Genomic DNA, 24,859 nt, shown 5'->3' with positions numbered 1-24,859 from the left:
AAAAATGCAGCAACTTCAAGAGCGCTCCTTCTCCTAGATTTTTTAGCATCACAGAGCATATCAGATCTTTCCCTGGGGAGGTTGGTCTCGATCTCTTTATTGCTCTCACCATTTCTGCTAATGTAAATGGATCATCAATTATATCATCTGTTCCTTCCCTCCTGCTTAACACACCTGGGTGTTGGCTCATTATTCTTTCCCTCCTTCTTCTCCCTTCTTCAGACAAGTTTTCTGAACTGTGTATCAGTACAAATGACTTGGCCATGACCTCAGCCTTATCCCTACTGGAGACTGCAGTTTCCTCCTCAGATATCATTACTGGATATTCCCATTCCCTTCTATCTCCTCCCATCCTCTTAATCATTCCCCATATCTCTCCCACAGGTGTTGTTCTTCCTACCTTGTCGCAAAAACTCCTCCAACTTGCCCTTTTAGCTTGACGTATAGTTCTTCTCACCACTGCCTGTGCTTTCTTATATTGAACCAAATGCTGCATATTATGGGTTCTTTTAACTAGCCTGAATGCTCTATTTCTGTTTTTTACAGCCTGACAACATTCCTCTGTCCACCATGGTACCAGTTTTCTATTCATCCTATTTTTACTCCTAGGTATAGACCCTTCTGCTGCCATGATAATTGCTGAAGTCACCTGACTGTTTAATTCATCTACATTTCCAGAAATATCAATCTTTGTCAACCCTTCTTCACTCAACTTCTGGAACTTACCCCAATCTGCTTTTCCAAACACCCACTTTGGGGTTCCGCCACCTGGTCTAACTTCAACTCTTTCACCCACTGAACACAAAACTGGCTAGTGATCACTGCCTACTGTTGAAGCAGTCCAAACTCCCCAGTTACTAATGCCAGCCAAGGTATTAGACACTAACGTAATATCTAACACTGACTCAGTTCCTGTTGTTATATCTATCCTTGTGCCGCTACCATCATTCATACACACCAAATCCCTTTCTTCCATCAAATCTTCAATTACCTTTCCATTTGGATCTGTAATCTGATCCCCCCATATTGTGCTATGAGCATTGAAATCTGCACACCACACTACTTTATGTCTGTTTTGTCCTTGTATCTTTAATAGGCTGTCCAAATCCAACCTTTTACATGGATTGTAGTAGTTAATTATAACCACTCCCTCCCCTCTCTCCCACACTTCCACCACTATGTATTCCTGATCATCTCCTTTCTCCAGTACCCTATATGGTATACCTTGCTTGATTAACATAGCACAACCCCCTCCTCCCCCTAGATTTCTATCTTTCCTTATCATTGTATACCCATATACCACAAAGTCTAAAGTTGGTTTCAACCAAGTTTCCTGAATACACACTACATCCGGTTTTACAACCATTTCTTTAATAAAGTGCTTGAATTCCTGGCTATTGGCCAGTAAGCTCCTTGCATTCCATTGTAAAAGAATCACCATAATTAGTATTAACCAACACATGACACTTCCTGGCTTGACTGATTACTGAGGTTCTCCCTCCCATGTCAGTCCTACTAACCCTAAATGGTTTACTGCTGCTTTTACCACCAGCTGAATTTTGTCACTTTTTGACTTTACCTCAGCAGTACTATTAATCACTCCTGCAATGAATGTTACTAGAGCCTTTTTGTCTACATAAATCCTGTCATTTGTTCTTTGTTGCATCTCTCGTATCCCTATTGCTCCCTGTTCATTAGGAGCATTATTCTGTTCTCTTGACATTCTTACAGCTTCTGCATAAGTGATCTTTCTTTTCACTCTTATTTCTTGAATTTTAGTCTCCCGTCTGACAACCTCACACCCACTATATGCAATATTATGAGCTCCTCCACAATTGCAGCATTTTGGTTGAACTCCTGTTCCGCACTTTCCATATTCATGATCACCCCCACATCTAGCACATCTCCTCTGCCTTTTACAGTTTTTAGCCACGTGTCCAAACCTTTGACAATTATAGCACCTCAATGGCTTTGGCACATACACCCTTACTGGGTAACTCATGAAACCCAGGAACACCTTCCTTGGCACTCTTTCTTCTTCAAATTCAATCAATACTGATTCACTTTCCTTTTTCACTCCCTCCTTTGTTGTTTTCAGTCTTTGAACATTCATTACTTTCCCTCCTTTGATATTCCTCTTTATCTCCTCCATATTTATACTCATTGGTATCCCCGTGATCACTCCTTTACAACCACTGTTAAGTGCTCCCACCCTCCCAGTGTATTCCACCTTGCATTTTCCTATCTCTTTTAGCTTGAGTGCTTTCTCAAGTTGTTCCTCATTCGCACATCTTACCAATAAGTTGCCATCATTAAGGACTTTTGCAAATATTATTTCCCCTATCTTATTTGTCAGAGTTGTTGTTAGCACAAACGGGTTAATTTTCTTCATATGTCCCTGAGCCTTCTCATTAAACCTAATTATGACAACACCTCCTCTCTGAGCTTGTTCATCTTCCTCACTTTCAGAGCTTTCTCCACTATCATTTCTTATTCTTTTATTCCCTTTGTCTTGGTTTTTATTCATCCGACCCCTCACTACCTCCTCATTCCCTTTATTTCTCCCTTGACAATAATCCACCTCTCCCCAGCTGCCTACCTCTGGTCCCAAGTCTCTATCCCTCTCCTTCTCCACTTTCTTTCCCTCAACCCCGCCTCTTATCTTGTCCGCCATTGCCGGACCCACACGACCCCCTCCCAGCAATTTCTGTTCCTTCCCCACTCTCTTTCCCTCAACAGGTTCCAAAACACACTCACGCATCAAGCAGAACACAGCCAGCTTCCACGACAGTCCCTAGCCAGCAGTTGGACCTTCCAGATACAGGTGTATTTTTACTCCAATCAATTGAAACACCTTGATTGTACACAGTGATCTCCATTTAACTAATTATGTGACTTCTAAAACCAATTGACTGCACTCGTGATGATTTGGTGCGTCATTTTAAAGGGGGATGAATATTTGTTGAACCAAATATTTTGTGTTTTATATTTGTAATTAGATCACTTTGTAGAGATTTGTTTTCACTTTGACATGAAAGGGTCTTTTTCTGTTGATCAGTGTCAGAAAAAGCCAAATTAAATCCACTGTGATTCAATGTTGTAAACAATACAACATGAAAACTTCCAAGGGAGGTGAATACTTTTTATAGGCACTACATAAAGTGATGCTAGGTACAGGAGTGTTTGTATACACGGTGACTGACAGGAAATGATAAAATAAGTTGGTGGGGATGTGATGTGGTGGGCTGGTGGGTGGTGGTGTTTATCAGCATTACTGCTTAGTGACTGCTTTTGAGATTGTTGGTCCTGATGTGGATGCTGCGGCCTCCCTGATGGGAGTGGGACAAACAGTCTACGATCAGGGTGGGTGGTATCCTTCATGACATTGCTGGCCTTTTTCCAGGATCTTTCTGTATATTAGTCTTTCATGTTGGATAGCCTAGTGCTGGTGACGTGTTTGGCAGTTTTGACTACCTGTTGTAGAGCTGTGTAGTTTCTGTACCATGCAATGATACAGCATATTAGGATGCTTTCCACCTCACATCTGTAGAAAATCTTGAGTATTGATGTGCAAAGATGAAGATTAGCTTTATTAGTCACATGTGTAGTGAAATATGCAGTGAAATGCATCATATAGTTCAAAGACCAACATAGTACATGTATTTGCTGGGGGCTGCCCGCAAATGTTGCCATCCTTCTGGCACCAACCTAGCATGACGACAACTTACTAACCCTAACTGTAGTCTTTGGAGTGTGGGAGGAAACAGGAGCACCTGGAGTAAAGCCGCACAGTTACAGAGAGAGCGTACAAACTCGTTTCAGATGGCAGCAGGACTTCAGCCCGGACTGCTGACGCTGTAGTGGTGTTACACTAACCATTATGCTACTATGGTGCCCTGTGAAATTTATGCAACTACCTGTTTCTACCTAATGGTCACTGATTCCTTCTCTGGCCAGCCTTGCTTCAGGTTTGAGGTCACTACATCTTGAAATGTGCTGTTTAAGTAACTGTCAGTGTTCTGGATGAACTGTGGTGCTTCCATCTGGTCCACAAGCCTCAAAACCTTGCACTTAAGTTGGCCAAGCTGCAGGCATTTTCTGCATATGTGGTCTCCTAGAAAGCAAACAGCATCTCGGAATTTCCACGTACTACGTCACATCACACATGGAACTATATTCCCCAATCGGTTTTATTTAGAAACAGGTCCATAAAATGTATCCAACAGTTTCTGTACTCACACAATTTGAACAGTTAAAAAAGTAAAAATACTCATTGGGAGTCTCAATTGTGTTTGTGTCTTTTTCTGTGATAGTTGCAAGGACTTCCACTGAGTATTTTCACTTCTTTATCATTCAGATTGTGGGGCGGCACAGAGGCATAGTGGTTAGCACAATGCTGTTACAGTGCCAGCGGCCTGGGTTCAATTCCTGCTGTTTTCTGTAAGGAGTCTGTATGTTCCCCGTGACAGTTTTCTGTAAGGAGTTTGTATGTTCCCTGTGACAGTTTTCTGTAAGGAGTTTGTATGTTCCCCGTGACTGTTTTCTGTAAGGAGTTTGTATGTTCCCCGTGTCTGTTTTCTGTAAGGAGCTTGTATGTTCCCCGTGTCTGTTTTCTGTAAGGAGTTTGTATGTTCCCCGTGACTGTTTTCTGTAATGAGTTTGTATGTTCCCCATGACTGTGGGGGTTTCCTCCCACATTACAAAGACATACAGATGAGTTAGTAGGTTAATTGGTCACATGGGTGTAATTGAGATGGCATGGGCTCGATGGGTCGAAATAAACTGTTATGTGCCTATATTGAATACTAACAGTAGACCAATTCATTTCAAAATTTGCACAACTTTAGAGTAAAAATATGTAACTAATGAAACCACTTACAGTTATTAGGCAAAATTTGTATGCCTAACTAAATTTTGAATTTTCCATTATTTCAGTGCCTCAATGTACTCACTTTCCTAAGGGATTGAACCAACGCATGGTTAAGAAAGTTTTTGACCGGGATTGGTGCAATGCTTGTGATGTCTGCAAAGCTGAGGACAAAACCGAGAGCAAATGTGAGGAAACTGATGAAACGCTAACCATCTGGTTATGCTTAAAATGTGGGCATAAGGTAAATCGCTGTAAGAACCACAGTAATTTGCTTGCAACCTCTAGTAAAGTTTGGCTTTAAGTATTGAAACTCAATGTGTGTTACTTGGTTAAAGGAGCTGAAATGCGTCCCATGACTAGCAAATGATTTAGCATATTACGATGGTTTGAATGTCTGAGGAGGATATCTTCATTAAAATATTTCTTGATCTTTTGGTCAATAACTGATGTCAGACCACAAGATCAAGTTGAGGATCTGTACGGAAATGGCTTCCCCACCATTCAGTGAATATATGTGAGCTCAGAGATTACTAAATTTATACGCCCACATTCACATTTATTTTGTCATAGATCAGTGCACTGTTTCATTCAGATCAGTAGCTTCAGAACGTTTTTCTTTCTTTCTACATTGTGAAATGGAAATTGGTCAGTTTTGAATTACGTTGTCCCATGGTTGCTAGACAAACCATCCATATATGCCAGATTTTGTTGTTTCCTAACTTTTTATTAAGGCAAGGCTGTAGCGTATTGGGTAGGTCATGACAGCTGAGATCGTCCCCGTGGTTTGTTCATCCTGCAGCATGTGGCAAATCAGGGATACTTCCAGTGTCCCTGACGACTATGTGTGCAGGAAATGTGTCCAGCTGCAGCTTCTGGCAGACCGCATTAAGTGGCTGGAGCTGTGATTGGATCATACTGGAGCATCCGCGATGCTGAGAAAGTCGTGAAGAGAACGTTCAGTGAGTTGGCCACACCACAGGTAAAGGCTACACAGGCAGAAAGGGAATGGGTGGCCACTAGACAGCGTAGCAGTAGGCAGGTAGTGCAGGAGTCCCCTGGGGTCATCTCCCTCCTAAACAGATATAGTGTTGGGGGAGATGACTCATCAGGGGAAGGCAGCAGCAGCCGAGTTCATGGCACCATGGGTGGCTCTGCAGCACAGGAGGGAAGGAAAAGGAGTGGGAGAGCTATAGTGATAGGGGATTCGATTGTATGGGGAATAGATAGGCTTTTCTGCGGCCACAAACGAGACTCCAGGAGGGTATGTTGCCTCCCTGGTGCAAGAGTCAAGGATGACTCTGAGCAGCTGCAGGACATTCTGGAGTGGGAGGGTGAACAGCCAGTGGTCGTGGTGCACATAGGTACCAACAATAGAGGTAAAGAAACGGGATGAAGTCCAGCAAGGTGAATTTAGGGAGTTAGGAGATAAACTAAAAAGTAGGACCACAAAGGTAATAATCTCTGGATTACTACCAGTGCCATGTGCTAGTCAGAGTAGGAATAGGAGGATATGTCAGATGAATACGTGGCTTGAAAAATGGTGCAAGGGGGAGGGCTTCAAATTTCTGGGGCATTGGAACCAGTTCTGGAGGAGGTGGAACCGGTACAAACAGGATGGTCTGCACCTGGGCTGGACTAGAACCAATGTCCCAGGGGAAGCATTTGCTACTGTTGTTCAGGAGGATTTAAACTAATGTGGCTGGGGGATGGGAACAAGTGCAGAGAGTCAGAGGGGTGTAAAATGAGGGTAGAAGCAAAAAGTAGTAAGGTGAAAAGTAAAAGTGGCAGGCAGGTAAATCCAGAGCAAAAATCAAAAAGGGCCACTTTTCAGCATAATTGTATAAGGGCTAAGAGTGTTGTAAAAACAAGTCTGAAGGCTTTGTGTGTCAATGCAAGGAGCATTCTTAACACGGTGGATGAATTGAATGTGCAGATAGTTATTAATGAATATGATATAGTTGGAATCACAGAGACATGGCTCCAGGGATGGGAGCTCAACATTCAGGGATATTCAATATGCAGGAGGGATAGACATGAAAGGAAGGGAGGTGGGATAGCATTGCTGGTTAGAGAGGAGATTAACGCAATAGAAAGGAAGGACATTAGCCTGGAGGATGTGGAATCGATATGGGTAGAACTGCATAACACTAAGGGGCAGAAAACGCTGGTGAGAGCTGTGTACAGGCCACCTAACAGTAGTGGAGAGGTTGGGGATGGCATTAAACAAGAAATTAGAAATGCGTGCAACAAAGGAACAGCAGTTATAATGGGTGACTTCAATCTACATAAAGATTGGGTGAATTGGTAAGGGTGCTGAGGAAGACGATTTCTTGGAATGTATGCGAGATGGTTTTCTGAACCAACATGTTGAGGAACCAACTAGAGAGCAGGCCATTCTAGACTGGGTATTGAGCAATGAGGAAGGGTTAGTTAGCAATCTTGTCGTGCGAGGCCCCTTGGGTAAGAGTGACCATAAAATGGTGGAATTCTTCATTAAAATGGAGAGTGACATAGTTAATTCAGAAACAAAAGTTCTGAACTTAAAGAAGGGTAACTGAAGGTATGAGACGTGAATTAGCTAAGATAGACTAGCAAATGGTACTTAAAGGGTTAACGGTGGATATGCAATGACAAGCATTTAAAGATCGCATGGCTGAACTACAACAATTGTTCATCCCAGTTTGGCAAAAGAATAAACGAGGGAAGGTAGTGCACCCGTGGCTGACAAGGGAAGTTAGGGATAGTATCAACTGCAAAGAAGAAACATACAAATTAGCCGGAAAAAGCAGCACACCTGAGGACTGGGAGAAATTCAGAGTCCAGCAGAGGAGGACAAAGGGCTTAATTAGGAAAGGGAAAAAAGATTATGAGAGAAAGCTGGCTGGGAACATAAAAGCTTTTACAGTTAGTTTTTATAGATATGTGAAAAGATAAAGATTGGTTAAGACAAATTTCGGTCCCTTACAGTCAGAAACAGGTGACTTGATCATGGGGAGCAAGGACATGGCAGACCAATTGAATAATTACTTTGGTTCTGTCTTCACTGAGGAGGACATAAATAATCTTCAGGAAATAGTAGGGGACCGAGAGTCTAGTGAGATGGAGGAACTGAGGGAAATACATGTTAGTAGGGAAGTGGTGTTAGGTAAATTGAAGGGACTAAAAGCAGATAAATCCCCAGGGCCAGATGGTCTGCATCCCAGAGTGCTTAAGGAAGTAGCCCAAGAAATAGTGGATGCATTAGTGATAATTTTTCAAAACTCTTTAGATTCTGGATTAGTTCCTGAGGATTGGAGGGTGGCTAATATAACCCCACTTCTTAAAAAAGGAGGGAGAGAGAAACCGGGGAATTATAGACCGGTTAGCCTAACGTCGGTGGTGGGGAAACTGCTGGAGTCAGTTATCAAAGATGTGATAACAGCACATTTGGAAAGCGGTGAAATCATCGGACAAAGTCAGCATGGATTTGTGAAAGGAAAATCATGTCTGACGAATCTTATAGAATTTTTTGAGGATGTAACTAGTAGAGTGGATAGGGGAGAACCAGTGGATGTGGTATATTTGGATTTCCAAAAGGCTTTTGACAAGGTCTCACACAGGAGATTAGTGTGCAAACTTAAAGCACACTGTATTGGGGGTATGGTATTGATGTGGATAGAGAATTGGTGGGCAGACAGGAAGCAAAGAGTGTGCGAATAAACGGGACCTTTTCAGAATGGCAGGCAGTGACTAGTGGGGTACCGCAAGGCTCAGTGCTGGGACCCCAGTTGTTTACGATATATATTAATGACTTAGACGAGGGAATTAAATGCAGCATCTCCAAGTTTGTGGATGACACGAAGCTGGGCGGCAGTGTTAGCTGTGAGGAGGATGCTGAGAGGATGCAGGGTGACTTGGATAGGTTAGGTGAGTGGGCAAATTCATGGCAGATGCAATTTAATGTGGATAAATGTGAGGTTATCCACTTTGGTGGCAAGAACAGGAAAACAGATTATTATCTGAATGGTGGCCAATTAGGAAAAGGGGAGATGCAACAAGACCTGGGTGTCGTTGTACACCAGTCATTGAAAGTGGGCATGCAGGTACAGCAGGCAGTGAAAAAGGCGAATGGTATGCTGGCATTCATAGCAAGAGGATTCGAATACAGGAGCAGGGAGGTTCTACTGCAGTTGTACAAGGCCTTGGTGAGACCGCACCTGGAGTATTGTCTGCAGTTTTGGTCCCCTAATCTGAGGAAAGACATTCTTGCCATAGAGGGAGTACAAAGAAAGTTCACCAGATTGATTCCTGGGATGGCAGGACTTTCATATGATGAAAGACTGGATTGACTAGGCTTATACTCACTGGAATTTAGAAGATTGAGGGGGGATCTTAATGACACGTATAAAATTCTAAAGGGATTGGACAGGCTAGATGCAGGAAGATTGTTCCCTATGTTAGGGAAGTCCAGAATGAGGGGTCACAGTTTAAGGATAAAGGGGAAGTCTTTTAGAACCGAGATGAGGAAAAACTTCTTCACACAGAGAGTGGTGAATCTGTGGAATTCTCTGCCACAGTAAACAGTTGAGGCCAGTTCATTGGCTATATTTAAGAGGGAGTTAGATTTGTGGCTAAAGGGGTCAGGGGGTATGGAGAGAAGCAAGGTACAGGGTTCTGAGTTGGATGATCAGCCATGATCGTACTGAATGGCAGTGCAGGCTTGAAGGGCCGAATGGCCTACTCCTGCACCTATTTTCTATGTTTTCTATGTTTCTATGTTTATCTCTGCTGTAACTGCTATATATTTTCCCTACAAGTTTTTTAAATTTTACCTTTAACAAACCTGCATTGAGTGAACATTTTTATTTGCATAAAAAGAGTGAAATAATGTGCTTGACTCTGATATTCGTAGTCAATGCAGACACCAAAGCAGAAGTTAGAAAAGGGAAAAGATTGTAGTGGAGTACAAAAGAGCCGAGTGCAAAAAACACAAAGATTACTAGATTCTTAAAGGACAATTAGTGTGAGGGCATTTTATCTAAATGCTGCAGTACTCAAAGCAAGGCCAGTAAAATTGTGGCACGAATCAGTACAGTAGGATATGATTTTACGGTGTTTCCAGAAACATGGTTGCAGGGTGAAGATGTTTGGGAATTAAATATGCAAAGATATCAGACACTATTGAAGGATAGGCAGAAAGGCAAAAGAGGCGGGATGGTGCTTTTAATTAAGATGAGATCAGGGCATACTGAGAGACTATATAAGATCTATGGAGCTAAATGTTGAATCTATTTGGGTAGAAATTAGGAATATTAAAAGGAAGCAGTCATTGGTGGGAACTGTCTATAGGCCACCAAATAATGACATTGCAGTGGCACAAGAAATACATTAAGCAAATATCTGATGCATATAAGAATGGAGAGGCTGTGGTCATGGGGTATTTAACTTGAATATAGATTGTGTGAATCAAGTTGGTCCAGCAGCTTCAGGAAGATTTCATAGAATGCATCCTTTGTTAGTAGCTCTCTTGAACAGCATATTACTGAACCTATAAGGGAACATGCTATCTTGTATCTGGTCCTGTGCAATGAGATGGGTAAAATTAATGTTGTTGTAGTTAGGGATCCTCTTGGAAAGAGTAACTACAGCATAATTGAACTTCTCATACAAATGGAGAAGGAAGTAGTTTCATCTAAACCAGTGTATTGTGACTAAATACAGAAGACAACACAGGATGAGGGAGGAATTGGTTAGTGTAGACTGCAAACACAGGCTATATGGTGGAACAGTTGAACAGATTTTTTATGGTGCAAAATTATATTCCAGTTAAAAGCAATGATGGTAAGGGAAGGGAGAGCCAGCCTTGGATAACTTGGGAAATAAAAAGGAAGGCATCAAACTAAAACCTCATGCATACAAAATCACCAAGAAGAGTAGGAAGCCCAAAGATTGGGAAAATTAAAAAAAAACAACAAAGACCCACTGAACAATCAAGAAAGAAAGGGAAGATAGATTGTGAAATTAAACTAGCACAAAATGTAAAAATGGATAGTAAAAGCTTTTATAGTTGTGTATAAAGTAGAAAAGGGCAGTTAAAGTGAACATTTGTTCCTTGGAAGGTGGAAATAAAATTTCATGATGCAGAAATGGGCGAGGCTTTGAACAACTATCATGTAAGTCTTCACAGTGGAGGACACTTCTAACGTCCCAAAATATGATGCAAGTTGAAGTCCTCGATACAATTGCTGTTGCTAAAAAAAATTGTGCCAAGCAAACTAGTGGGCTTAAGGATGGATATGTTTCCTGGCCCTGATGGAATGCATCCCAGGGTACCGAAAGAAATGTCAGAGTATTCAGAAGATGGTTTTGTAATAATTCACCAAAATTTCCTGGATTCTGGGCAGGTCCTGGTGGATTAGAAGGCAACGAATGTCATGACACTTCTTTTAAAAAAAGCTATGTAAGCAAAATGCAGGTAACTATAGACCAGTTCCTAAATGTCTGTAGTCAGGAAAATGCTTGATGCTATCACTAAGGATGAAATAGTGCGATATCCAGATAGAAATGGTTACATCAGGCAGATATAACATGGATTCAGGAAGGGCAGGTTCTGTTTGACTGATTTAGTGGAGTTCTTTTAAGGATGTTATGAATGCAGTGGATAAAGGGGAACAGGTGGATTTTACAATGCAATGGATTCTGATTCATTGGGTCACAACAGGATCAATATATCTCAGTCCAGTTAGCTGGTTTCATTGAAGTAGTTAAAATGCATGAAAAAGACAAACTACTGTTTAACTGAGTAACAAATTATGTATTCAAATGAAATACAGAACAAATTGGAACACTACCTATACCATTACAGTACTATGAAACTGCAGAAGTTCATAATGATTAACGACAGAGAAATTCATCCATGGAACTGCAGAAGTTCATAATGATTAACGACAGAGAAATTCATCCAGTGTACATTGATTGTAAATGAACAAAATCACTGCAGAGAATGGACTGCCTTCATACAATGCTTTCACAGATTGCATTCTTCAAATTTTGATTTTCATTGTAACATTCAAGATGATTGTAGATACCTTCAAATTCTTCATAGTTCCCAACCTGTTGAAGTTGTGAAATCATTTCATTTTCACTCCTGGCAGTTTCTGGCATCTCCAAGCCTGAACGCTTACAACCACAGAGAGCAAAACAATTCCGAATTGTCTTACTGCTTATTTCTTGCCAACTATCAGCGACAGAAATTACTGCTCTTTGCATGGAACTGATGCTATTTTAAAAACTTCGCTCTAAACACAGTGTAGTGTCTAATGGCCACCAGGTACACGCGACTGAAGTTCGTTAGAAGATGTTCATCAACAGTCTCCTGTCCCAATTAAGTGGCAGTGTCCCACTTAAATGAAGGAAAACAGCTATTTTCTTGATTAGTTTTTATTCTTTGAGTTGTCCCAAATAAGCAGCTGCCCTAATTAACCAATGGCGCAATTAACTGGAATCCACTGTACTTGGTTTTCCAGAAGGCATTCGACTAAGTACCACATAAAAGACTATCCAAAAGATAAGGATGCATTGAGATGGGAGTAATCTATTATTATGGATAGAGGATTTGTTAATCAATAGAAGGCAGAGAGTTGGGATAAATGAGTGTGCCTATGGATAGCTGTCAGTGGTGTGTGGGGTGCTGTAGGGGGTTGGTGCTTGTTTGGTCATCGATTTATGAAAATTAGATCAGAGGATTATTTAAATATTGAAATATTACAGCATGCTTTGTGCAAAGACTTAGACAGTCTTGTTAATGTCTTGTTGAAAAAGTGTAATAAATATTTCAATGGAGTAATATAATTTTGAGTATTAAATTGGTATTAGGACTAGTTCTGATGTTTACAGAGCAAAATCAAAATCACCTTAGTTTTATTTATTCTCCCCATTATTACCCTTGTATTGGTTGGTGGAAATTGTCAGTTAAAGTTTGAACATAAAACATTGAGCAAGCAGCTGAGGACTAGCCCACGGTGTGTGCGCTGACCATGATAACAAACTACAATAACCACCCCTCCATTTCCTGCCTGTTTGTGTGCCTACCTAAATGCCTTTTTAAACATTGTTGTCATAGCTACTTTCATCATCTCCCCGACATGTGTTACAGGCACAACTCTTTATACAAACAAAATAAAACTTGCTTTGTAAATTATGTTTAAACTTTCCCTTTCTCACTTTAAAGCTATGCCCTCTGATGTTTGACATTTCCACTCTGGGAGAAAGACATGGACTCGCTTCCCTTTTTGTGCTTTTCATAATTTTATACACTTTCCTCAGGTCACCCCTCAGCCTCTGGTGCTCCAGAAAAAAAAGGTCCAGGTTTGTCCAACTTCACCTTATAGCTTACAACACTTTAATCTAGGAACAACCCAGTGAACCTCTTCTGCACCCTCCCCAAAGCCTCTATATCTTTCCAGTAATGCAGCAACAAGAACTCCATGCAAAACTCCAAATGTGGCTGAATCAGTTCCTGCTATATCTGCAACATGACTTTGCTGATTTTTCTACTGGGACCAATGAAAGCAAGCATGCCCTATGCTGCTTTTAACATGCTATCTACTTGTGTTACTACTTTTGAGGAGGTATGAACTTGTGCCCCAAGATCCCTTTGTACATAATACAGGTGCACATTCCTTTATCCAAAATTCTGAAATCCAAAAAGCTCTGAAAACCAAGTTTTTTTCGCCAACAGCTGACATCACTCAGGTGTGACGTGACAGCACTAGCAGAGGCCGTTGTGGCTCAGCGCTCGTACTGGTTACATGTGCATTTGCTGTTCGCTGATATTTTGTGTTCACTGTTGACTTTGTGTTTAATTTCACTGTGAGAATGTCAAAAAGAGCTGCAGATACCCCTATGGGTAACAATGAGAAAAAGAGAAGGAATCTTCTCTATCAATAATGCAGAAAGTGGAGTTATTGCAGAAACTTGATCGTAGTGTGTCTGTGCGGCGTCTTACTGAAGAAAATGATGTCGGAACTACCACTGTATATGATTTAAATAAACAGAAAGACAAGTTACTGAAGTTTTATAGTGACAGTGACGTTCTACATTTATTCCAATAAGTCATTTACCATGTGTTTAATTCGGTTCGTTTGAAGTTGTATATTTTTATGTTTTATTGAATGTTTTTGTTGGAAATCAAATTTCTTGTCATTATTCCCTAAACAATACAGTATAACAATTATTTACATAACATTTACATTGTATTAGGTATTATAAGTAATCTAGAGATGATTTAAAGTATACGGGAGGATGTGCGTAGGTTTGGTGCACCGCTGGGTCCTAAACTCCATCGCATTGAGACAGGTTAAATAAGGGACTTGAGCGTAGGTATTTTTTGGTATCGGTTGGGGGGGTGGGGGGTTCTGAATTCCGAAATGCAACTGGCCCCAAGGATTTCGGATAAGGGATTGTGGACCTGTACTCCGAAGGGTCCTGCCATTTCTTGCATAGTTTCTTTATACATTTGACTTTGCAAAGTGCAATACTTCACATTCGACTCTGCCATTGCTCTGCCCGTATTTCCAAGTGATCTATATACTGCTAGATCCTTTGACAACCTTCCTAAATAGCCACGACGCTGCAATTTTTTGTGCCATTTCCAGAATTGCTAATCAGCTATCTTACATTTTGTCTAAATCATAAATATCCTCAAACAAAAGGTTCCGGAGCTGATCTCCACAGAGTATCACAGATCTTACCAACAATAAGAATAATGCCCCTCCACTACCACTCTTTGTTTTCTACAGCTGAACCAATTTGAATCTATTCTGCCAAATCTCCATGGACCCACGTGACTAAATCTTTTGGATCAGCCTACCATGAGGGTCCTTTAGTAATGGCCCTGCCACTGCTGCCACCCACGTGGCCCTGCTCGCAACATAACCCAGTCAGCTTCATAAGAAATGCCGTCCTCTACACAAAGCCATGCTGTCTAATAATTCGAAGCTTTTCTACATCTAAGCCCAAAGAATCAACTAAAATAATTTCCCTACCACTGTTGTGAAACTCACTGACCTATAATTTGTTGGATTATCCCTACTGCCCTTAAATGAAGGAACAATATTGGTTGTTCTTGAATCTCCAGGACTTAAAGGCCCCAGCAATCTCCTCCTCTCTTGCCTCCCTCAATAACCTGAGAGCGATCTCATCAGGCCATGGGTACCTATCCGGTTTAAGGTTTGTCAAAGGACCTGGCGCCACCACCTCTCTCTGGGCAAATGCATGCTTCTGGTGGCCATTTTGTGTAATAAAAATGTTTTCTCAGCATTTTGTAATTATGTCATGGCTTACTTTATATTTTTCAGGGTTGTGGGAGGTATTCAGAAGGACAACATGCTGTTAAGCACTACAAGGGGCCACATTCAGATGCACATTATGTGGCTCTTTGTTTGGACAACTGGAGCGTATGGTATGCTAACTCGTGTAGGGCAGATATTCATGAATATATAATTGACTGCTATTTTGATAGTGGAATCGTTGTGGGATCCTGATTAACCAATTAAGATGAATACACAAATAGATTCCAGAATGATCACAAATAACTACCAAACATTTTGATACAGTTTTAATGCGTTCCTACCAGTTAGTGACTGCATGGGACTGGGTACCAGAGGGGATCCACTGGAGTTGTAAATTGAGTTTCTGAATTACCTGTCATAGAATTATTTTCCACTAGCAAGTGTACCCTAGAGGCTGTAGAAAAGTTCACCATATCACCTTCTGATCTCTTTAGGAAAGATGTGATTAAGCTAGAGTGAGTGCAGAAAACATTTGTATGAATTGCTTAGATTGGAGAGCTTGAATTTCAAGGAGTGCTGGGATAGATTAGATCTATTTTTCCAAGAAGTGACTTGCTGTATAAAATTGAGAAGCAAAGGCTGGATAGATTGCCTGTGTCTGCTTCCCATGTTTAGAGGTGTCTAAAACTAGAGATTTTGAAAAAATTCGCATTTCCAATAAATTGCTCTCTTTACTAAAGGAGTGTGGGGGAGGGAAAGTTGGATAATTACTGCAAGCGAGAGAGCCCATAAGATACAGAATCAGAATTAGGCCATTGGGCTCGTTAAGTCTGCTCCACTATTTTGATTCATTATTTTTCCTCCCGACCCCATAGTCTCACCTTCTCCCTGTACCATTTGATGCCCAGACTAGTCCAGAACCTTTCAACCTCTGCTTTAAATATATCCAATGACTTGGCCTCCACAGCCATGTCAGTGGCAATGAATTCCACAGATTTACCATCATCTGGCTAAAGAAAGTCTGTTCATAAAGGGACATCCATCTATTCTGAGGCTGTACCCTCTTGTGCTATACTTTCCTACCATTGAAAACACCTTCTCGTGTCCACTCCATCCGGGCCTTCCAATAGTTAATAGGTTTCAGTGAAATCCCCCCCCCCCCCATTCTTATTAACTCCAGCCTTAAACAGCCTCACCAATGTCTCATACAACTTCAACATAACATCCCAATTCCTGTACCCAGAACTCTCATTTATGAAGACTGATCGGCCAAAAGGCACTTTTTTTTTAAACAACCTTGTCTACCTGTGATGCCAATTTCAAGGAATTATGGATCTGTATACCCAGATTCCTCTGCTCTGCCTCACTCCTTGGTGTCCTACAATTCACTATGTAAGTCCTACCCTACCTCACAATTGTCTACATTAAATTCTATCTGCTATTTTACCAGCTGTAACAGATCCTACTGCAAGCTTTCTCACTGCCTACACCCCCCAATCTTGGTGTCTTCTGCAAACTTGATGATTCAGTTTATCACATTATCATCCAGATATAAAGTAGGTGATTAGCAAGAACAGACCAAGCACCATTGCCTGTGGCACACCACTGGTCACAAACCTTCAGTCAGAGAGGCAACCATCTACTGCCACCCTCTGGCTTCTCCAACAAAACCAATGTCTAATCCAATTTACCAGTTCATCCTGAATACCAAGGGACTGAATTTTCTTGACCAATCTTCCATGTGGGACCTTGTCAAGGGCCTTGCTAAAGTCCATGTAGTCAACATCCACTGCTTTTCATTCCTGATAACCTCCTCGAAAAACTTTTAAGATATGATAGACATGACTTGCCATGCACAAAGCCAAGTTGACCCACCTAATCAAGTCATATCTATCCCAATATTTTATATCCGGTTGCTTAGAATACCTTCCAATAATTTACCAACTACTGACGTCAGACTCACCGGACTATAATTTCCCGTCTTATTCTTGAACAATGGAACAGAATTAGCTACCTCCATTTCTCCGGCACCTTACCTGTGTGGCTAAGGACATTTTTAATACTTCTGCTGGGGCCCCTCCGATTTCTGCACTAGTCTCCCACAAGGTCCAAAGGAACACCTTGTCGGGCCCTGGGGATTTATCCACCCTAATTTGCCTCGGGACAGCAAGCACACCTCCTCTTCAAGCCGTATAAAGTCAATAACCTCTCTGCTGCTTTACCTCAGTTTTATAGGCACTGTGACCATCTCCCAAGTAAATACAGATGCAGAAAAACCATTTAAGATCTTCCACATTTCTTTCAGCTCCATGCATAAATGGCGACTCAGTGCTTCAACAGGAGTAATTTTGTCCCATGCTCTTACTATATCTGCAGAGATCATGCAGATTCTCCTTCGCCTTGTCTGCTGGAGCAACATCATTCTTTTTTCCTGATTTCCTTCTTGTGTGTGTTCCCCACACCTATGGCCGTCACATCTATCTATCGATCTACCTATTGATTTGTTATACTCCTCTGCACCTAATTTGTTGTGCTGCCTGCACCTGCTATGTACCTCCTTCTTCTTAACCAGAGCTTCAATATCTGTTGAAAACTATGGTGCCGTAAAAGTGTTAGATTTTTTTCCTTTTATTCTGACAGGAACATACAAAATCTACCCTCAGAATTTCACTTACCAGATATCCCTTTTCCAGAACCAACCTTTTCCAATCCACACTTGTCAGATCCTTTCCGATATCATCAAAATTGGCCTTTCTCCAAGTTAGATTTTCAACCCGAGGATACAGCTTATCTTCTCCATAATTATCCCGAATCTAATGGAATTATGATCACTAGGTACGAAGTATTTCACACACATTCTTCTGTCACCTGCTCTGTCTCATTTCCTAAAGGAAGATCCAGTATCACATTCTCTGGGGCTTTTACATATTGATTAAATAAACTTCCATGGACCCATCTGACAAACTCTATCCCATCCAGATCTTTTGCAGTATGGGAGTCCCAGTCTGTGGTAAGTTAAAGTCATCTATTATCACCATCTTGTTTCTCTTGCAAATGTCTGCTATATTTCTGATATTTCAGTTCCACCCATGTAGCCTCAGTAGACAAGCCCTCCAATCTGTCCAGCACATCTTCCCGTAGATGGAGGGCCCAAACTGCTCACAATATTACAAATATGGTCTGACCAACACCGTATAAAGCCTCAGCGTTACATCCTTGCTTTTGTATACTAGTCTTCTCAAAGTGAATGTAATATTGCATTTATCTTCCTTGCTAGTGACTCAATCTGTAAGTTAACCCTGAGGAAATCAAGCAATATAACTGCGAAGTCCCTTTGCAACTCCGCCTTATTACTTTCACCAAAGTGCATGACCATACACTTCCCTATGATGTATTTTGTCTGCTACCTCTTTGCCCGTTCTCCTAATCTGTCAAATCCTTCTGCAAATTACGTGTCCCTCCACCTAATTTTTTTATCATCTTCAAACTTGGTCACAATGCCATTAATTCTGTCATCCAGATCATGACATATAACATGAAAAATAATAAACCCAGTACCAATCCCTGCATAACACAACTAGTGGCAGCCAACCAGAAAGCCTCTACCTTTATTCTCACTCTTTGCCTTCTGCCAGTTAATCTTCTGTCCATGCTAATATCTTTCCTGTAATACCATGGACACTCATTTTGTTTTCAACCTCACGTGTGGCACCTTGTTTAATGCTCTCTGAAATCCAAGTAATTTACGTCCACAGAATCTTTTGTCTATCCTGCCTATTATTTAGTTAGAGAGTAATGCAGTGCAGAACCAGGCCCTTTGGTCCATCTAGTCCTTGCTGAATTATTATTCTACCTAGTCCCATTGACCTCCATATGAACTGAAGCCCTTCATACCCCTCTCATTCACGTACTTAGCCGAATTACTCTTGTATATGAAATTGAACCTGCATCCACTACTGCTGGCAGCTCATACCACACTCTCACCACCTCATATTTTTCCAAATAAGTAGTAGGCAGCTGTCGATCCCAGGGGATCATGGGTTTGCGCTTCTGGTGGACTGTGTCCTCTTCAGGGCGCAAGCCCGGGTGGTGCTATTGCCCATGCAGCAGTTTCCCCCTGTCCACATCACTGATGTAGTCCAAGGGAAGGACAAGCGCCAATACAGCTTGGCACCAGTGTTGTCACAGAGATTGCCAGAGTGAAGTTGTAAACAACATCAAACTGCCTTAGGGACCCCGGCTCTGGATTTCTTCCTCGGGGTTTACTCCTAAAGCCTTTCCCATAGGTGGGTATGGCCACAAGGCAGTGGAGGTTTAAAATTGGAGACTTCCTTCTCCTAGACGGACTGCCGTCCAAGGCTGACGAGTACCACCTGCCTGAAGCATCTGGTTTTGAGGCGCCAGTGGTCCGCCTTTGCCCCTTGTCAGTGGAAACAGTTCCGCTGGGCCTAGTAGCTAAACTACACGTGAAGGCCAAGAGTTGGACTATGTTGTCAGAAGCTGTTAGAGACGCACACCATTAGGAGCACTTAATAGCTAATGGGACCTTATCCCCACTGTCACCCCCCGGCTATGACAACCTTGGGAATCTCTCATAAATAACTCACTTCCTAAATTACTGAAGCCCATCACCCTACTAAGGCATGGGCTGCCGACTGTAGCTTGTCAGAGTCCTCTGTCAAATTGTGCCCAGGTGTAGCCCTTTTTGTCTTTTACACGAAGATCCTTCCTCTTCCAGGGATGAGGTGTTTGGAGCTTCTGTTGGCATTTCAGTAGCACTGAATTTTTACAGGATAGGGTTGCTAACCACATGTCCAACCTTCCTCTTTTCACAGCTGGGCTTGGGACCATTCACGGCAGAGTTACAAATATTTCACTATTCATCTTGACCCTTGACCTCTAGTTCTAGTTTCACCCAGCCTAAGTGGAAGAAGGCTGCTTGTCCTATATATACCCCTCATAATTTTGTTTACCTCATATAATCTCCTCTCAATTTTCTACAGTCTAAGGAACAAAGTCCTAATCTATTCAAATTTTCCCCATAACTCAGCTCCTCAAATTCTAAAAGCATCTCTAAATTTTCTCTGCACTCTTTGAATCTTATTGATATCTTTTCTGTAGGTAGGTGATCAGAACTGTACACAATACTTCAAATTAGGCTTCACTAATGTTTTGTACAGCTTCAGCATAACATCCCGATTCCTGTACTCAATACATTGATTTATAAAGGCAATTTTTTCCACATTTCCTCAAGAATTTTATTAGATATGACAGGCAAAGTTTGTCCCTCAGGAAATCATACTGACTTCGGCTTATTTTATTGTGTGCCTGAAAAGTACTCTGAAATTTTATCCTTAATGATGGGTACTGATGTTTTACCAACTACTGAAGTCAATCTAATTAGCCTAAAATTTCCAGTCCTTTGCCTCCCGCCACATCCCTTAAATAGTGGAGCAATATTTGTGATTTTTCAGTCGTCTGGAACCTTTCCAGAATCCAGTGATTCTTGAAAGGTCACTACTATTGCCTCTACTATCTCTTCAGCAATCTCTTTCAGAACCCTATGGCGTAGTCCATCTGGACCAGGTAGCTTACCTACCTTCAGACCTCTCAGCCTCCCAAGCACCTTCTCCTTAGTAATAGCAACTATACTCACTTCTGTTCCCTGACCCACTCAAATTTTTAGCTGGTGTTGTCCACAGTAAAGATGACACAAAGTACTTATTCAGTTTGTCTGCTACTTTTGATTCCCATTACTACCTTTCCAGTATCATTTTCCAATGGTCTGATGTCCACTCTTGCCTCTCTTTTACTCTGCATGTATCTGTAAATATTTCTGGTATCTTCTTTTGTTATTGATGAGCTTACCTTCATATTTCACCTTTTTTCTCCTTACTGTCTTTTTAATTGCATTCAGTTGTTTTTTAAAAGCTTTCTAATCCTTTAGTTTCCCTCTAATTTTTGCTATATCATATACCTTCTCCTTTTCTCATATGGCAAAGGGTGAAGGCAATCTTTTAGTAGTGTACTAAAAAAAAGAACAAAGAAAAATCAAATCGGGGATAGAAAGATTGATTAAAGTACAATGGAATGTTCACATTTTATGCGGTTGATTTCATTAACTTCTAGTTACTGCATCACAGGTGCTATTTGTGTGATAATGCAGTACATTACGAAGCCATGGACCAGTTAGGACAACTTGTGAGCCTTGTCAAAAAAATGGTTGCTGGTAAATCCACTAAAGAAGGTGAGTTGTGCAGAAGGTCTTTGAAATAATTGCCATTTGTAATCTGCAAAACCTGCAAATTTTTCTGCTGAAAATTGCTTTTGCTAGCATTACAATCCATTTAAGGACGGCAGAATATTAGTTGATTGCCTTTCTGGTAAAGCAATTAAATGCTTGTGTCTACAATCTGCATTGCTACTGAATTATGGGTGTTGTAGTTGTTTTGATGGCAATAGCTGATGGGACAGATTAATGCAATCTGAAAATATATTGAGTTTAATTTGCTCCGTACTTCTTGTTACAGCTACATCCCCTCTGTCACATGAAAATGATAATGATAAGGGAAGACAAGACAATGAAACAGATGCTGAGAAAGAAAGCAGTTGGGAAGAGAAGAAACAGCAAATATCAGTGAAAGGACTTAGCAATCTTGGGAATACATGTTTTTTCAATGCTGTCATACAGGTGACTAACATGAAACACCAACCATGCTATCTTAAAAACATTAGATGGTTAGTTCTGATATTGTTTAGGTGACATTTTTACCATATTTCAAAAATTGCGTTTAACGGGTAAATTACAAGCTAATTTCACTCAGAAGGAACTGCATGCAGCAGGACTTGGACAATATCCTTGCGAATGCTGATAAATGGCAAACAACAATTGCTTCACAAAGGTGCTACCTACCCTTGATAACCAATGGCATTATCATTGCTGAGTTCCGCACCACCAATGTCCTGGATTGGCCACATACGTACCATGATTACTACAGCAAGTCAGAGCATAAGACCATAAGATTTAGGAGCAGAAGTAGGCCATTTGGCCCATCAAGTCTGCACCATTCAATCGTGGGCTGATCCACTTCATCTAGTTACCCCCACTCCCCTGCTTTCACCCCATACCGTTTGATGCCCTGGCTAATCAAGAACCTGACTTGCCCTCCACAGTTGCTCGTGGCAACAAATTCCACAAATTTACCACCCTCTTACGAAAGCAATTTCTCTGCATCTCAGTTCTAAGAGGATGTTCTTCAATCCTGAAGTTGTACCCTCTTGTCCTAGAATCCCCTACCATGGGAAATAACTTTGCCATCAGGTGTTTTAACATTTGAAATGTTTGTATGAGGTCCTCCCTCATTCTCCTGAACTCCCAGGGAATATAGCCCAAGAACTGCCAGACGTTCTGCATACGGTAACCCTCTCATTGCTAGAATCATTCTCGTGAATCTTCTCTGAACCCTCTCCAGTGTCAGTATATTGTTTCTAAAATAAGGAGCCCAAATTCATCTCTTGGCAGACCCTGCCTTTCAGCATCTACAAGGCACAAATCAGGGTCCTAATGGAGCACTTTCCACTTGCCCTGATGTGCACTTAAGAATTTTGATGCCACCTAGAATAAGGCTATGTCCAAACTACGCCAGTTAATTTTGAAAACGAAGCCTTTTCTCTTCGTTTTGACTTTTCGTCCACACTGAAACGGTGTTTTCAGCCCCCGAAAACAGAGATTTTGAGAAACGGTCTCCAGAGTGAATAAATGTGAAAACGCCTAATATCCATTGCAGTGTGTACGGGGTAACTGGGTCGTCACTACCTTCTAAAGAGCAGGTAGGAATCAGCAAAAAATGCTGGCCTTGCTAGGGATGCCCAGATCCCAAAAATGGATTAAAAAATGAAACTAGCTTGAACAATGATATAATTGCAATACAGTCTCCAGCAACTTGGTTAACCTGATTTTGTAAAGTGAAAGGATTATTTTTGTTCCCAACATTTAATGACATTGCCTCAAAAGTCAGAGCACATTTTTTGTTTCCTCATCCCTGTAGTTTAAGACTTCTGTGGCCATTTTATATAGAAAAGTATTTTTTTTATAACTTCTAACATTTGACAAATGCCATCCTTTATTTTTTAAACCTAGATCTTGTCACAGACCTATGTGCTGGATGAGATGATTCGTGGAACAAAAATCAATGGAACTACATTGACAATTATAACTCGTGATTCTTCAGACCTGGTGGGTGTAGTTTGGAAAACTTATGTTCATTCATTTGCATTATAGATAATGACCACTACTTTAAACATGATAAAAAAAAATGTCTAACTGTAGATTTTTGTCATATTCAGGTTAATATCCAGGTTATAACATGCAGTAGCAATTTGACCACAGATTTCCAGATTGTTAAATTTTATGCGTTTCTGTCCACAATTTAACTTGTAGGTCAAAGATTTCATTAGGGTGAAAACTCATTAGTTCTCTTTGTGTAACTAATAGAATGAAATCATGAAACATGAATTATCTGAGCTGATTCCAGTATAATTTTCAGTTATTGATATTACAATTTTGAAAAATAGCTTTGTACCTGTCCTCCAAATTCCTTTTTAAAATTGGTATCATCGAGTTATGTTTGATATTGCATCTTAGTAATGTTCCAAAATATTAGCATTTCAGTCACATGTTTAAATATTTCATTTTGGATTTCATATTTTTATGTTGGAGAATATCCGGAACATAGAAGATAAGACATTGGAACAGAATTAGGTTATTCAGCCCATTGAGTCTGCTCTGCCACTGCATCATGGCTGATATATTATCCCTCAAACCCATTCTCTTGCCTTTTCCCTGTAACCTTTGATGCTCTTACTAATGTAGTCATATTAATATCACAGCTGGATATGGCCTGATATAATTTATAAGTATTGGTATCTTGAACTTGGAGGGGTGGAAGGAGGTTCCTGCTTCTTGCCTGAAAAGTACTCTTGTTTTATGGTTTTTAAAAAAAGGGATGCATTGTATCCCAGGTGGGAGAGTAAATACTCCCAAAATTTTGGCAATGTTTTGTGATTGTTTTGAATCCTGCTTGTTGAAATAACTACTGCATTTGCCTAGCTAGGAACAGCTACTGTGCAATGCTCTGCATCTAATAGAAACATCTTAGTTTATTGTACATTCTGACCACGCGTAACACTAACCTGCATAATGCTGATTCGTTACAAAGCATCTATTCAATTCTTTATTGAAGCTTTAAAATGACAAAAGTTCATTCTAAACACTTAAAACTTCTCGAGTGGCCACAGTAAACATTCCATCAGCCAATGAAAGCGCTTTACATAGGCTCTGAGCCACTCACAGCCAATCATATATTTGTTCACGCTCTGTCTCCCCCACGTGGGTAAATGCTCTTGCTCTCTCGACAATTCTGGTTTTTACACCCATGTCTGGAAAATGGCCTGCAACTTCCAGTCAGGGTAGTACATGTAAGGTGTCTAGAAAAGCATTAACATGGATGTGACTGCAAGTGATATGGTGTTTGGAAGCTGGTGAGCGTCAGGCTGATGTTGGTGCCTCTTTGAAATTGGCTATATCAACGATCAGAAAATGCAGACAAGATGAAAGCTTCTGCAATGACTACCTCAAAGTTATCAATGACGAAGGTGACTCATTAAAGGAGCCATTTGCTTGAAAAATGGAAAATAGACTAAATATATGGTTGGATGA

General features: G+C 40.9%; 1 protein-coding gene across 4 annotated transcripts in view; it reads left to right on the top strand.

Annotated features, from left to right (window-relative positions):
- The window catches only part of usp16 (ubiquitin specific peptidase 16), an 85,939-nt gene that overhangs the window by 35,671 nt on the left and 25,409 nt on the right, over positions 1-24,859 (top strand). For all 4 annotated transcript variants that reach the window (XM_063050961.1, XM_063050959.1, XM_063050958.1 and 1 more), the window contains 5 exons: positions 4,936-5,111; positions 15,208-15,311; positions 21,285-21,388; positions 21,672-21,832; positions 23,282-23,377. In XM_063050961.1, coding sequence (XP_062907031.1) covers positions 4,936-5,111; positions 15,208-15,311; positions 21,285-21,388; positions 21,672-21,832; positions 23,282-23,377 — 641 coding nt within the window. The remainder of the gene's footprint in view (positions 1-4,935; positions 5,112-15,207; positions 15,312-21,284; positions 21,389-21,671; positions 21,833-23,281; positions 23,378-24,859) is intronic.

This window comes from Mobula hypostoma, chromosome 6 (genome assembly GCF_963921235.1).
Source record: "Mobula hypostoma chromosome 6, sMobHyp1.1, whole genome shotgun sequence".
NCBI lineage: Eukaryota > Metazoa > Chordata > Chondrichthyes > Myliobatiformes > Myliobatidae > Mobula > Mobula hypostoma.
Note: the sequence above shows the minus strand (reverse complement) of the source record. Positions and strands in the feature narration are given on the sequence as shown.